At 39.9% G+C, this 16,365-nt stretch overlaps 1 protein-coding gene across 1 annotated transcript; it reads right to left on the reverse strand.

Annotated features, from left to right (window-relative positions):
• Window positions 1-10,217: 10,217 nt before the first annotated feature.
• Window positions 10,218-11,668, reverse strand: LOC107813413 (uncharacterized). The gene is made up of 2 exons (XM_016638685.2): window positions 11,437-11,668; window positions 10,218-11,020 (listed from the first exon to the last, which is right to left on the reverse strand). Exons 1-2 carry the CDS (start codon window positions 11,656-11,658, stop codon window positions 10,439-10,441), a joined length of 804 nt encoding a protein of 267 aa, XP_016494171.2. The 5' UTR covers window positions 11,659-11,668; the 3' UTR covers window positions 10,218-10,438.
• Between the last annotated feature and the right edge of the window lie 4,697 nt (window positions 11,669-16,365).

Here is a 16,365-nt window from a genome sequence, read left to right on the forward strand (position 1 = left end):
GGGACGATGAAAACTGGGTTATATTTTTAGTCTATCCATGATTGTTTCTTGAATATGCGTATGTTAATGGATGAAGGATGAAAGATGATTATTGACGGAGGAGTAGTGGTGGTGGGACTGTGAAGGCACACCGAAGGAGATGGGTTCCTTTTCAATTTTTTTTTTTCTTTTTTTTTTTTTAAGCCAATGACACGTGTCGCTGTATGACTGGTGCGTGATATTACACATGTTTTGAAAAACTAGTCAAGAAAAAAGTAGCATCTCTTGGGGACACTCGTGCAAAATAATTTTTGTCCATAAAAAATATATAACAGAGATTTGATCCATAATTTAGGGGCAGTCTGTGTATTTTGCCTATTTAACTATTAGTTCGGCGTTCTTTAGTTACATATTAACCATACATGAAGCTTCCATGTCTTATACTACGCTTAAAGAAGTACATTGCCTATTCAAACTTCTACAAATAGGAGCTCATGTGTCAGTTACATCCATTATACTTCATAAAATACATGCATTCATCGTTAATCAGTTGATCAACGTTATCTCGCCCTTAGAACTATCATAACGTTAATAATTTTGTTCGGAGAAAAGGTACACCTACAACCGGACTTACGATTAGGGCAACAGCATCAATGTTTATCTTCTAGGATTGATTCTCAAAATAGTAAAAATTAAGTATGCCAAATTGTTCGAGCAGAGATTGTACTCCCTTTCAATTTCAGAATTGTTATCCTCTGGCACTTCATGAGGTATTTCAGAGAAACTGAATATAAATTGATGGATAATTCAGTGACAACATTCATCCTCTAGTAGAATGTACCATTAAACCTAAATAGGGATATTTAGAACACATTACGGTAGAATTGCTTATGAATTAACGTATATGCGCTGGACCTTTAATGGGAACATAAACTCACAACCATCTGTCTGTGGGAGAGCAATATTTATTTTGTGACAAACATAACTGTATATGGGTGAAATCGATGAAATCGAGCTCAGGGTGCATCCCGGCCTCCGACAAAATAAGTCAGGCTCGAGACATGGTGGCAAGGGACCGAAATCGGGTCAAAGTCCCACCGAACTCGGGGGCATGACGCCTGCCCTCGAGAATATCGAGGCCATGATCCCCGAATTGGTCTTGACCTCGATCGACTTCGAAGAACATTGTCAGACAATCCGACATAGCCAACAGAAGGCCGAAATATCCGTGACCGGCCGAATATTACGGCGGGGATCTCGGCACGTATCGATAAAGAACCGGCAATTAGTGAATCAAAAGATATTTTACCTTTTATAAAGTTGTACCTAAAATAGGACTCCCCTACTATATAAAGGGGGTCTGATAATTCATGAAACATATTGTAACACGCATTCAAAAGTAATATATTATTATTCTCTCTATCTTTAGCTCTTGTTCTTTTTCAATAATTTACCGGTCGTGGCGAGCCCGGCTCGAGAGTGGCTATTTCACTAAGGATGAAACTATCCAACGCATGTGGTTTGAATTTATTTTATCTTTATTTATTCAATAGTAACTTAATTTATTGATTGTATCAAGTCAATCCGTGTATCCTTAAAACCACTTACAAATTTAATTGTTATCCGATTTTGAGGGTAAACAGTTTGGCACCCACCGTGGGCTAAGGATAATAGCGGCAATTTGATACAAATTCCCGTAACACACCCTATTTTACACTTGTTCTTTGAAGTGTCTTCGATTCCAGGTTAAAATCGAAATGTCAAACCCCAGTCTGCCCCTCTAAACATGGATGTGGAGTCCAGCCACCATGACGAGAACAATAATGTAGCACCCAATAACGAAGGTGCCCCTATTCAATCTCGGCGGAGTTCAGGTCGCGGACCCTATCGACGCCAGTACCCATGTGGCCATCAACACAAATTTTCCTACCGGTCCCGAGAACATCGTGCGCAGGGAAGTCCGATCAATTGTCCAGAATACGCACAGTGGTGAAAACGATGGGATCAATTTGCAGGTGATATTCGAAATATTACAGGCTCAACGAGAAACGATAGCCCAGTTGCATAACCAAAGCCGAGCGCCAAGCAGGGTTGAGCCCGAGCCATCCCGGGAAGTCACCCGCAGAAATGAACCGATCGCGGAAAGGTCGAATGAAAATGAATCGGGGACTAACCCCGAGATCATAAAAATGCTCGAGAAATTGACAAAACAGATAGAATCGGGGGAGAAGAAAATCAAAGCCAATGACAAAAAGGTGGAAACCTACAATTCCAGGGTCGACCAAATCCTAGGAGCACCTCCGATATTGAAGGGCCTGGATTCCAAGAAGTTTGTTCAAAAACCTTTTCCTCCGAGCGCAGCGCCGAAGCCGATCCCAAAGAAGTTCCGCATGCCCAAGATTCTGAAGTACAACGCAACGACCGACCCAAATGAGCATGTGACTTCCTACACATGCACCATCAAAGGGAACGACTTGGAGGATGACGAGATCGAGTTTGTCCTTCTGAAAAAGTTTGGGGAAACTCTGTCCAAGGGAGCTACGATATGGTATCACAACCTACCTCCTAATTCTATTGACTCGTTTGCTATGCTTGCAAATTCCATCGTAAAAGCACACGCCAGGGCTATCAAGGTCGAGACCAGGAAGTCAGACCTTTTCAAAGTGAAGCTGAGGGATAATGAGATGCTTAGGGAATTCGTGTCCCGATTTCAAATGGAACGGATGGACTTGCCTCCGGTCGCGGACGATTGCGCCGTTCAAGCCTTCACCCATGGACTCAATGCTCGAAGCTCGTTGTCTTCACAACAGTTGAAACAAAATCTGGTGGAGTACCCGACTGTCACTTGGGCCGACGTGCATAATCGATATCAATCAAAAATCAGGGTCGAAGACTATCAACTCGGGGCCCATTCCGGGTCCGTTTATCCCGTCAGAACAGTCGGCAGATCCAGAAAAGATGTTGATCGTGAACCAAGGTTGAACATGGATCGATATCAGCCATACAATGGAAACCGAAGATGTAGTGGATTTGGGCAAAACCCCGTGAAAAGTGAAAGAATAAGTGATCGAGGTAAAACAACAGGGGGCTCATGAGCAAAAATAGTTTCGACAGGCCCATCGGGCCGAAGGAAGAGCCAAGGCTATTGGAGTACAACTTTAACGTCGTCGCCGCCGCCATCGTATCAGCCATTGGGCGTATCAAAGACACCAAATGGCCTCGACCTCTACAATCCAATTCAAACCAAAGGGATCCGAACTTAATGTGCAAATATCATGGTACTCACGGTCACAGGACAGAAGATTGCCGACAATTAAGAGAGGAAGTAGCCCGGCTATTCAATAACGGGCATCTCCGAGAGCTCCTAAGATATCGAGCCAAGAACCACTTTAGGAATAGAGATTCTGGTAAACAGATCGAACAGGAGGAACCTCAGCATGTCATTAACATGATCATCGGCGGGGTCGATGCTAAAGCGCACCAAAGTATCTATCACAAGGGAAAAACGGACTCGGGATTATGTGCCGGAGGGAACCTTGTCCTTCAATGACGAAGACGCTGACGGGATCGTGCAGACCCACAACGATGCATTGGTAATATTAGTACTTATAAATAAATCTCGAGTTAAGCGTGTGTTAATTGATCCAGGTAGCTCGGCCAACATCATCAGATCGAGGGTCGTGGAACAGCTCGGCCTACAAGATCAGATCGTGCCTGCGGTTCGAGTCCTAAACAGGTTCAATATGGCATGTGAGACCATTAAAAGGGAGATAACATTACCAGTGAACATCGCTGGGACCGTTCATGAAACAAAGTTCTATGTGATCGAAGGGGACATGAGGGCAGTACCCTCGACTCTGCACCAGGTGTTGAAGTTCCCAACGCCGGAAGGAATAAAAACAGTTTACGGAGAACAACCGGCCACAAAAGAGATGTTTGCGGTCGACGAGGTGGTCCCGATATCCACACTTTCGACATCGAAGGAGCTGGGTCCGGTCACCAAAGGAGAAACCAAATAGCAACTACTGACACCGACTCCGTCCCAACCAGAGAAGTAGGAGATGGGTGAGGACAACGACTATGGGGTTCCCAGGTCTTTCATAGCTCCCGATGATTACGATGCTACCAAATCAATGGTCGAGGAACTGGAGCAAGTCGTACTGACCGAACGCTTGCCCGATCAAAAGGTATACCTGGGCATGGGGTTGAATCCCGAGCTCAAGAAAAAACTCATTCAATTTCTTATAGCTAATAAAGATTGTTTCGTTGGGTCCCACCTTGATATGACAAGGATCCCGCCGGAAATAATCACTCACAAGCTAAGTATGGACCCGAAGTTCCACCCAGTCAAGCAGAAGAGGAGACCCCAGTCCGAGGTCAAACATGCTTTCATCAAGGACGAGATATCTAAACTCCTTAAAATAGGGTCCATCCGGGATGTTTAATACCCTGACTAGTTAGCAAACGTAGTAGTAGTCCCAAAAAAGGGGAACAAATTAAGAATGTGTGTGGACTATAAAGACTTGAATAAAGCGTGTCCCAAGGACTCTTTCCCTTTGCCTAACATCGATTGCATGATCGATGCAACGGCCGGCCACGAGATCCTCAAATTTCTCGACGCTTATTCCGGGTACAACCAAATTCGGATGGACCCGGGTGATCAGGAAAAAACTTCCTTCATCACTAAGTACGGCACCTACTGCTATAACGTGATGTCGTTCGGACTAAAAAACGCCGGTGCCACTTACCAACGCCTAGTAAATCGAATGTTCGAAGAACAAATAGGAAAATTAATGGAGGTTTACATTGACAATATGTTGGTTAAGTCCCTGTGAGCAGAGGACCATTTGAAACATTTGCAGGAAACCTTCAGCATATTGAAGAAATACAATATGAAGCTGAATTCGAAGAAATGTGCATTCGGAGTCGGGTCTGGTAAATTCCTTGGAATTCATGGTATCCAACCGGGGAATCGAGATCAACCCCGATAAGGCCATCGAAGATATCACTGTTGTGGACAATGTGAAGGTCGTACAAAGGTTAACCGGACACATAGCCACTTTGGGACGATTTATTTTGAGGTCCTCTGACAAAAGCCACCAGTTCTTCTCGCTATTGAAGAAAAAGGGTAACTTCTCATGGACCCCGGATTGCCAACAAGCCTTGGAGGAGCTCAAGCGATATCTATCGAGCCCACCGCTGCTTCACACACTGAAGACAGACGAACAACTATACTTGTACTTGGCAGTATCAGAGATAGCGGTAAGTGGATTCCTAGTCCGGGAAGAGAAAGGTACGTAATTTCCAATTTACTATGTTAGCAGGACTTTAGGTGAGACCGAAACTAGACACCTTCACCAAGAAAAATTGGCGCTCGCTTTGCTAAGCGCCTCTAGGAAGCTGAAATGGTACTTTCAATGTCACCCCATATGTGTCGTAACCACTTACCCGTTAAGGAATGTAATGCATAAACCCGAACTCTCAGGACGGTTAGCCAAATGGGCCGTAGAGATTAGCGGGTACGATATCGAATATCGGCCTCGGACCGCCATTAAATCTCAAATTTTAGCAGACTTTGTAGATGACTTTACGCCGACCCTAATACCCGAGGTCGAGAAAGATTTGTTGTTAAGCTCGGGGACTTCTTCGGGAATCTGGACCCTCTTTGACAGACGACGCCTCGAACGCAAAAGGGTCCGGACTCGGCATTGTATTGAAGCCACAAATAGGTAATATAGTTAGACAATATATTAGGACTGTAAAATTAACTAACAATGAGGTCGAGTACGAGTACATGATTGCAGGTCTCAAACTGGCCAAAAGCTTGGGCGAAGAGGTAATCGAAGCTAAGTGCAACTCCCTCCTTGTGGTGAACCAAGTTAATGGGACGTTCGAAGTCATAGAGGAACGAATACAAAGATACCTGGATAAACTACAGGTAATGTTACATTGGTTCAAGGAGTGGACTCTACAACATGTGCCTCGGGATCAAAACAGCGAGGCTGATGCCTTTGCTAACTTGGAGTCGTCGGTCGACGACGATGAGTTCAACACGGGGGCGGTCGTACAACTCATGAGATCGGTAGTGGAAGAAGGTCATGCCGAGATAAACTCAACAAGCCTAACTTGGGACTGGATAAATAAATATATAGAATATCTGAAGACCGGAAAACTGCCCTCGGACCCTAAGGAATCGACGACTCTATGTACAAAGACGGCCCGGTTCAGCTTGTCCGAAGACGGTACACTGTTCCGGAGAATGTTCGATAGCCCACTCGCAATATGTCTAGGACCAAGAGACACCGAGTATGTTCTGAGGAAAATTCACGAAGGCACCTGGGGAAATCATTCGGGCGCCGAATCATTAGTTCAGAAAATAATCAGAGTCGGCTACTATTGGATTAACATGGAAAAGGACGCGAAGGAGTTCGTACAAAAATGCGACGGATGTCAAAGGCATGCTCCGATGATTCATCAGCTCGGGGAGCTGCTACATTCGGTCTTGTCACCCTGGCCGTTCATGAAATATGGGATGGACATCGTCGGCCCCCTTTCATGGGCACCCGGTAAGGCTCAATTTATATTGTTTATGACTGACTATTTTTCTAAATGGGTGGAAGACTAGGCGTTTGAGAAAGTCAGGGAGAAGGACGTCATTAATTTCATCTGGGACCACATAATATGTCGGTTTGGTATGCCGGTCGAGATCGTGTGTGACAATGGGAAGCAGTTCGTCGGCAGCATAGTAAGCAAGTTTATCGAAGGTCATAAGATCAAAAGAATCTTGTAAACACCCTATCACTAGTGGGAACAGGCAAGCGGAGTCCACGAACAAAACCATACTCCAAAACATCAGAAAGAGATTGACCGACGCCAAAGGAAAATGGAAATATATCTTTCTCGAAGTCCTATAGGCATACCGTACGACCTCGAAGTCCAGTACCGAGGACACCCCATTTTCGTTGGTTTACGACGCCGAATCTCTAATACCGATCGAAGTCAGAGAACTGAGTCTCAGGTTCTGATATACAATCGAAGAATCAAACAACGAGACGATAAATATGAGCCTCGAACTGTTAGATGAAAGGCGCGAAGCCTCCCTCGTCCGGATGGCCGCCCAAAAATAACGGATCGGGAGGTATTACAATCGAAGATCCAACCTTCGACACTTCAATGTCGGGGACTTAGTGTTGAGAAAGGTCACATTAAACACCAGGAACCCGAACGAAGGGAAGCTGGGGCTGAACTAGGGAGGTCCGTATCAAATTATCGAGATCATCGAAAAAGGGTCGTACAAACTTGAAGCAATGAATGGTGAGCGATTACCAAACAACTGGAACATAACTCACTTGAAACGATATTACTGCTAAGGTACGACCCCGTTTACTTCTTTTATTTATTTACATTTTGGACTAACTCTTGCAGGTAATCGTCAAAGAACGATACAAATTTTTAGGCCTAAAAGTACGCGTTGCACTCTTTTTCCCTTGAACCGGTTTTGTCCCAAATGGATTTTCCGACAAGGTTTTTAACGAGGCAACACTGGATAGTGCTAACTTAGAATCGAAGACCGATTGTCAACAGTATCCGAGGCTTCTCTATGATCGACCTCGAACACTGGGGGGCATCACCCTCGGATAATGATTTTGGCAAGGAAAGAAACTTTGTGCTCGAATAATCTAGGCTCAATCGATAGGATTTACTGTAAGGGCCAAACGGTCGAATGAACCGTGCCCACATAGACCGCCCGAGCCCGGACACAAAGCTTGAACACATGTAACTTTGTATATTATGCACAAAATTGAAAGGAAGTTTCTACCTTGCGGATAAATATTTTGCCCCTTGAAAATTTTTCTTTCTTACATTCGATCCCCTAAAGACATCGAGCCCAAGGGCCACCTCACTCGGGGACCTCCGCCCAAGACGGGTTCGGACAACCCGAGATAATGAAGCCCGGGGGCACAAAATTTATTTGGCAGTGCCCGAACTTTAAAGGCTACGGCCACCTCCATTTAGGGACGGTTATCTCGGTTAAGCCTGGATGACTCGGGGTAACAATCCCACTAGGCAACACCCGAACTAGAAAGGTTACGGCCGTCTTAAAACGGCTCGGAGACGTCCGAGACCTGTAACCAAAAACAATTAAGGCCTTCAAAATTTCTAAACTGGTTCAAAAGGCTACCCTTGGCAAATTGTAATCTAAAAGGTTCTAAGTACTTTGGAGAAAACTTCCAGTCATACCGAGCCCCCCACGAGTCTTAAACAAATAATATCGAGAGCAAGGCTTGTTCGAACCTCCGAACAAGACCTAATTATTACGTGCTAAGGCATTCTTCACAATCATAAAGAAAAAAGCGAAAAGAAACAAGCTTAAAAAATATCGAAGGGAAAAAGAGCCTTATATATATATATAAAGATCTTTATAAATGCCAAACGGCCTCGACAAAAAGATACAAAAGTACAAAAACAAGGAGAAAACTACAAGGCATTTAAATGGCTTGGTCTCCACCAGAGCCCGCCTCATCACCCAGACCATCGGAGTCTTCTCCGTCCCCGAATCCGCCCGAACCCTCGGAGTCTTCTTCGTCCTCGAGATACGCCAACTTCTTGGCCTCGGCCTCGATCCTCTTAGAACTTTCGACCTCGGCCGACAAATCAAAACCCCGAGGGTTCGGGCTTTATACTAGGTCACCATCTCATCGGTATTGGTTACTTCTACCACCGACTTGGCCGCTTTAAGCTCCTTGGAAAGAGTCTCTCGATCGGCAATAGCCGAGCTTAGCTGAGACAGTAGCTCCTCAATTTTTTGGGACCGTGCCTCAGCCTTTTCCCTCGTCGCTCGAAGTTGGGCCTCCGCCGAGGTCAACTGCGCCCGGGCAGTCTCCTTTTCCGAGGCCAGGCGGTCCATCCTGCCTTTCCACTCTTCGACCTTGACCTTGACTGCATCCATCTCGGCTCAGCTACCTCGGCATTTGCGGCCGGATGGACAACCTGTTGAGGCACTGACTTGGAAATTTTAGCCATCGTGATCTGGGAAACTATGAAGATTTGAAGGAAAGTATGAAGATTCGAAGGAAAAGTATGAAGGTTTGAAGAAAAGAGTATGAAGGTTTGAATGCGGAATGAAGATATGAAGATCTGAATTAGAAATCGTAGAACAAATATGAAGATTTGAAGATTAGAGATGAAGATATGAATATTTGAAAAAGTTGAAGCCGCTTGAAAATTCAAAGGTAAAAGCTAGGATCGGAAAGTGAAAGAAGTATAAAAGGTCAAAGCTTTTATAGGGAAAAATGCAATCAATACGCGACGTTACGCGTTCGAAGACAACCAGCCGATCACCGACACGTATTCGAAGTCGAAACGACGCGACTGATGGGACATTTCGGCTTACTTGTCACCTCGGTTATAACGTATGAAGGAAGGAACCGAGGTTCATCTATCGTTTTTCATCATCTCGGCAAAACCTACTCTCTGAGAAACGAGGGAACTAATTTGTATACGGGTGAAATCGGGGTTAACGCACACCCCGATTTTTCAGTGGATCAAACGAAGTAAGAATATGAATATATGCGATCGAAATCGAAGCTAGGAACTCTTTGTATCGAGTCCCGAATGGAGTGCTCGCTATCGGACCTGATAAGACGACGTACCCCGGACTCAGGACAAACTCTGATACTTCGGGAAGCGCAATGAACGATGGTATGCGACAGATATAGGGCCGTGATTTCCCGAACCAACCGGATATCACAGCACGGATCTCGCTCGATGGCGGTTACGGATCAGTAATTAACGAGAGATGTGAATTTTTATCTTTTTTAGACTTGTACTAGGGATGAAATTCTCCTACTATATAAAGATGACGTTTTTCTTTGATAAGATACATGGTATTGCATATTAAGACAATACAAACTCATTTTTCTACTTCATAGCTATTGCATAGTTCTTACTTTACTGTTGTTCTTTATTCTCAATTGGCCCCGAATCAAGAATTCAATCGAGAGCAGAAACTATTACCCAATCCAAGTTCAAAAGTTCAAACTGGACCATAACATTATAACTGATTTGATTATTCATTTTATCTTTAATTCGTTTATTTAGTATTCTTTATTATTTGTGTTGAATCTATCCACATATCATTAAAACTGCATACAAATTTAATTGTTATCCGTTTTAATGATAAACATGTTACATGCTAAACCAACACATGATAGCATTTGTATCTTCTATTCGCGTACTGTCCAAAACAGATTTTTTTTCTTAAAGCTGATAAATCCCAATCTGCAACCCTCTGATCTAAATGAACAGAAACCATTTCTTCAAATCCAAACTAATTAAGTTTCCATTTCCTTTTCCATTTACACTTACACACAGGCATGACAGCCAAAAACCTGGGACTAACTAAAGACCTGGTATTGGCTACTAATTAGCTGCTTTACTAGGTGAACTAGTCATCAGATCACCAGTTCTCACCACGAAGTTGTCTTAGAATCCTACCATGTGGTGAATCAGGGTCACCTCTCATAGAATTCTGTTTCCATATCTCCATCGCTCTCATCAGAGACTCTTCAGCAGTCTCCAATTGCTCCGGCCTCCAAACCATTACCCCGCCGTCAGGCGCCGGATAAAAAGCGACACCAGCACCCGCTGGTGCATCAGTGGCCTGTGTAATAGGCTTCCTCGTATCAGCCATCTCCATCTCTGCCAAAGGCGAGGGCTTATGATGCTTGAAGTATTCTCTGTCATCTTCTAATTGCGCTCCTCTGTCTTTCGCTTCGTCAGGCCACGGTGTACCGTCTAATCCCACGCAGCTAACATCTTCTAATGATAGCGCTCCATTAGAGCGGCTAACATTAGATTTATGTCGCTTTTGTTGTGTCAAAGGGTCTATAGGTTTGTTTACCCCTGTACTCTCTATCTTCTGGGATGACCCTGTTGGTGATTTTGGTGGCACAAATGCCTCGTTATCTTTACCGGGCTTTATATTTGGTTGTTTCCCTTCGTTTTCTGCTGCTTTTACTGATTCTTCTAAGTCATCTCCCTGCAAATTAATACAACGTACTAGTTCATTGACCCCAACAAACTTTCAAAACAGGTTAAGCTAGTGAATCAAAATGTAATTGCAACCTAAACTTACGTCCTTGGATATATAAAATCATGTAAATTTGAACGTCTAAGCTAACATTTTTATAAAAATTAGACTTACCTATACTTTTACTAAACCACAAATAATAAAGGGGATACGATCCTGTTACACAGGATAACTTGTTAGTTGAGCTAGCCATTTCTAATTTTCTATTTTGACCCAAGTAACTTTTAACATATTGAATCATGATCCATTTATTAATTTCACCTGTTTTTATATCGTCCAAGTTTGACTCAGCCCCCAATTTACGTTCATCATTATCACAAATTCAGACATTGAAATGGTTGAGATTTAGTTTGTAGATGACTTACTTCAAGAGGTCCAGAATGGACGGCGGGATCAGCTGTTCGACCAACAGTAGAAGAGCAAAATCTGTTTGGAAGGTATTCAACACTCTTCTGAGATTGTGCCAATAAGAGTCGATGAAGTTTTGTAGCTGAAGAAATTGCCAATCTTGTTTGCATCTTGGAGCTTTTGTATTTGTATATATATGCAATAAATACTACTACTTTTATAATGGTTTCCGTCTGCATCGAATCTGTATATTGAGGAGATTATATAAGCAACTAAAAACTTCTGATCACTGTATTGGTGTGTATTAGCTGGCGTGTCAACTTCTCTAGACGTGGCTAGAGCTTCTAGTGACTCCTGGACTCTTCTGCTTCGTGTCAATTTCTCCACTTTTCTCTTCCAGAATTGCCTAGAAAACATGAAACCATTTTCTTACAAAATTTTGAGAAGTCTCTTTTTTAAGTTAAAACTATTTCCCTTTAAGTAAAATTGAAATTGCCCAAGGGCAAATTACACCAATTCGCCTCAAACATTTTGGTTTACAGTACAATTGAACATTTGATCGTCTCTTGACCCTCTCTACTTTTGTGTTAGAATCGGAGGATTCAGACATTTAATTTGCCAGTGTAGGTCGCATATATGAGAACATATATGCCCTTTATTAGATTGGAGTTGGAAATGTGTCGAGATTGAAAAACATATGGATCAACTAATAAATTAACTTCTTCTTAAGATATCAGATTATTGGCCACTATAGTCCAATATATACACATCCACATCCTAGTTTAATTTTACCCAACGAGCATACATATCCAGAACCCAATTTTACCCCTTTTATGGTTTTTGATGTATAATTCTTTACCTGTTTGTTTCTACTTAGACTTTAATCTAATTACTAATTAGACCTTAATTCCCCCAGTGCATTTATTTTTTCTACAACTAATTAGGTTTTCTATGATATCTTTATATGATCCGAAGTATCGACTTTTCAGTAGTATAGTCCATACGGCCATACCACATGTATATTTGTACACGACATTAAAATTGAATTGTTTATTCAGATTTTTTTATGAAATCTTCATATCATCCGAACTATCGACTTTAATTTTAGTTGTATAGTCCCCACTGCGTGAATATTGAACACGACATTAAATTTTTTTTTTTTGTTTTACTGTCCACCTTTTACTGCAGAGGAAGAAAAAGGAGGGTTGCAACTTGCAAGATTATCCTTGATTTTCCTTGTTTTTAGCATAGAGATAGGGAAAGAGTATCCCATCCAGTCTTCTATATTTTATTTTATTTTCACTGCAATCTTTTTTTATTTTCAGATAGTCCTAGTTATCAGATTATGATTTCATTGCTTTTATTATTTTTAACTAAGATAAATAAGAATCTAAAAACTAAGCACGCATTCAATATAGAATTATTGAAAACCTATGTCCTCCTTCCCACACCTCGCCTTCTTAGGATCTATTTACACTTTGTCTATCTGAATATGAAACATTCAATTGTTCGCCTATTATATTAAGTATTTTCTTTATAAGTATATATTAGCTTTTAATAGATCTGTTTACCCTCAAAAATGGATAACAATTGAATTTATACGCGATTTTAAGGATACGTGATATAACTTGACACAAATTAAGAAGACAGATTAATATTGAAATTGACAATAGAAGAATAAATGCAAACCACACATATCGAATTGCCTTGGCCCTCGAGTTTGACCACCTTCGAACTAAAGATGTTTCAACTGAAGTATTAACAGGCTAATAGAGTAACAAGATAATAAAAGCTAGAAAGTGTCAGTATATTGCTTTATGTTGCGTTGATATGATGTGTTTTATAAATGATCTGACCCCTTTATATAGTAGGGGTGTCCTACTTTTGGTACAATTCTATATAAGGTATATTCAAGGATATTTATTTGAGAAAAATTATATTTGAAAGAGAATTATTTGGTAGAATTATATGTGAAGGACATTTATTTAAAGAATTTAATTTAATTGGGTGTACTTGTATTTATTATTTGTTGAGCGATATTAAATGGTGTTTTGTTATCTTGCTATGTGTCACACCTCCTTTTTCCCGGGGATAGGGGATAGGGGATAGGGAGTTTTTCCAATTTAAATGACATTATTCGAAATGGGATTCTTTATTTATTCAGAGTCGCCACTTGAAATAATTTATGGTGTCCCAAGTCACCGATTTATTTTAGAATCCCAAATCGAGGGAAATTGACTCTTATTTATGGTCTGCGAACACAAAGACCGGGTAAGAAATTTTGTTAACCCGAGAGAAGGTGTGAGGCACTCTCGAGTTCTGTGGTTTTAGCACGATTGTTCAACTATTAATAATTGGCCTAGTTATCTGATTTAATAGATGTTTAAACCTATATGTGCATTTTTATTCCTTTTACCGCTTTCATTACATTACTCAATTTTAAACTTTTATGGATTTAATATGAGACGAGTTACGTTGTCGTACACTCGTTGTTTATACACATCGCAAATCACGTCACGTGAAATGCACCCGCAATCTATAATGTGTTTAATTTTTTTATTATTATTTGAAGTTGTGGTCGAGTCACGTGAAACGCACACTCGAATTGGAAATTACGTATCGTGACCATGCCACGAGAACCGTACCCACAGTCACGATGATTGATTATTAATCGCGCCTAAAGCAAGCTACGATATTCGAATATTATTCAATTACTAATTTTGAGATTATTATAAGGTCATGAGGTATGGAATTATTTGTGGAAGAAGTGAATTTATTATTTATAGAAAAGTGGACTAGTTTAGAGAAAGATGGGTCAGCTATGTTATTTATTACTTTGGGCCTGATAAGACTAAATCTTTTGGCCCAAAATCTTTTCTTCTCCAACAGCCCAAAAACCAATTTCCTTAGAAACAAATCATGGTCCAAGCAAATTATCCAACCCAATATCACATATTCTGTACTTTTCTTAAACAAAACTAATGACACCACAATCTCATGAACAAAATTAGTAAACAAGCCAAATTACAGTGATTCAATAGACCCTTTATCCAGTTAAATCAACTCAAAACAAAACTTTGCAACTCTAAAATTAACATCATAGTCCAATAAACATATGAACAAGGAAACAATCATATTCAAATTATTCAAATATCAATAGAGTGAACTACTACTTCATGCTACCCAATAATCACACCAATAGACAAGAAGGTAAATGGACAATTATAATCAGTGAAGAAAGAGAAATAACGGACCTTTGATATAAATTAATAGAGTTGAAGTTACAAGAGCGCTAAACAATTCGACGAGTGTTGACTGGAGCTTTCATCGGCCACGAAACCTCGAACAAAAAATTGTGACTTGCAACCCCGATCGATCTTGCAAGACAGGTGATTTAGTGGCTTGTTTTTGCTGGGTTTAAATCTATTTTTTGGGGGGTGATTTTGCTGGATTTTTCGAAAGAAAGACGAAGAAAGAATGACACGAGTAGAAATTTCCTTATCCTAGAAGAAGAAAATAAATTTCTCTCAATTCCTTCCTCCCTATTTTTTTTTCCTTTCTCCTCTTTTTTTTCCCTCACATTTCTCTTCTATTTATAGAAAAAATTTCGGAATTTTCAGATTTTTTTTTTATTTTTTAATTTTTAATTAAAAAGAATTTCCACTTCCTATTTTTCTTATTTTATTTTTTTAAAAATAATTCCTCACTTTTCTTTACTTTTATTTTTTAATTTCTCACTTTTTTTTACTTTTAATATATTTAAAATCCCACTTTTTTTACTTTTCTTTTTTTATTTCCCACTTATTTTACTTTTCTTTTTTTAAATTTTCACTTACTTTTACTTTTTTTTTTTTAAAAATCAGATACCCTTACTTTTATTTTTTAATTCCAACTTTATTTTATTTTTTATTTTTTTAAATTTTTACATTCTTTTACTTTTATTTTTTTAATTTTTCACTTTCTCTTTACTTTTTTTTATTAAATAATTTCTACCTTCTTTTACTTTTACCTTTTAATTTTATATTTCTACTTTTACTATTTTTTAATTCCCATCCGAATATTTGTTTTTTGAAAAAAATAATTAATTATTATTTTTTGTTTTGTTTTTTAATTCATTTTATTTAAAATAAAGATAAAAATAAAAATAATACTAATAGTAATAATTGACTTTTTAAATTATTATTAATTTTTACCCTAAAAAATGTAACAAAGCTAAAAATATATATATTAAATTTCTAAAAATATTTACATAGTAGAAGATGATAAAAATTCAAATATAGTCAAAAATTAGGTGCTCACACTGTGCATATCACTGGTTGTTTTATGATGTACTTATTATTATCTGTTTCCTACTATCTTGTATATTATATTGCACAGGCTATTAGACTAGTGAGTATCTTGACTATACCTCGTCTATACTCCACTGAGGTTAGTCTTGATACTTACTGGGTACCGACCGTGGTGTACTCATACTATACTTCTGCACATTATTTTGCAGAGCCAGATATTGGAGATATCGGACTTGAGCAGAGTTAAAGAGGGATCGTAAAGATTCAAGGTAGAGCTGCTTGGTCATCGCAGTCCCTTGGAGTCTTTTCATTTCATTGTACTGTTAATTTTTAATCAAATAGTATTGTATATTCGGTCCTCGTGATCATCCCATGTATTCAGTTAGAGTTCGTGATTCAGTACTACCAGTCTTGAGAGGTTATATATTCATATTTGTTCCGCTATTAGTTTTGATTACTTATTTAATTTTTTTTTTAAAAAAGCTTCAAAATGTAATTGAAATCGGCTTACCTAGTCTTAGATACTAGGTGCAATCACGACGCCTATGGTGGGATTTTGGGTCGTGACAATCATATTCCAGTCTCGATTGGTCACATAAGGGGCGAGCCCGATTTTAACCGTATACAAAATTTAAATCATTTGGATCTTATATAAAC

Source organism: Nicotiana tabacum, chromosome 19, assembly GCF_000715075.1.
Source record: "Nicotiana tabacum cultivar K326 chromosome 19, ASM71507v2, whole genome shotgun sequence".
Lineage (NCBI taxonomy): Eukaryota > Viridiplantae > Streptophyta > Magnoliopsida > Solanales > Solanaceae > Nicotiana > Nicotiana tabacum.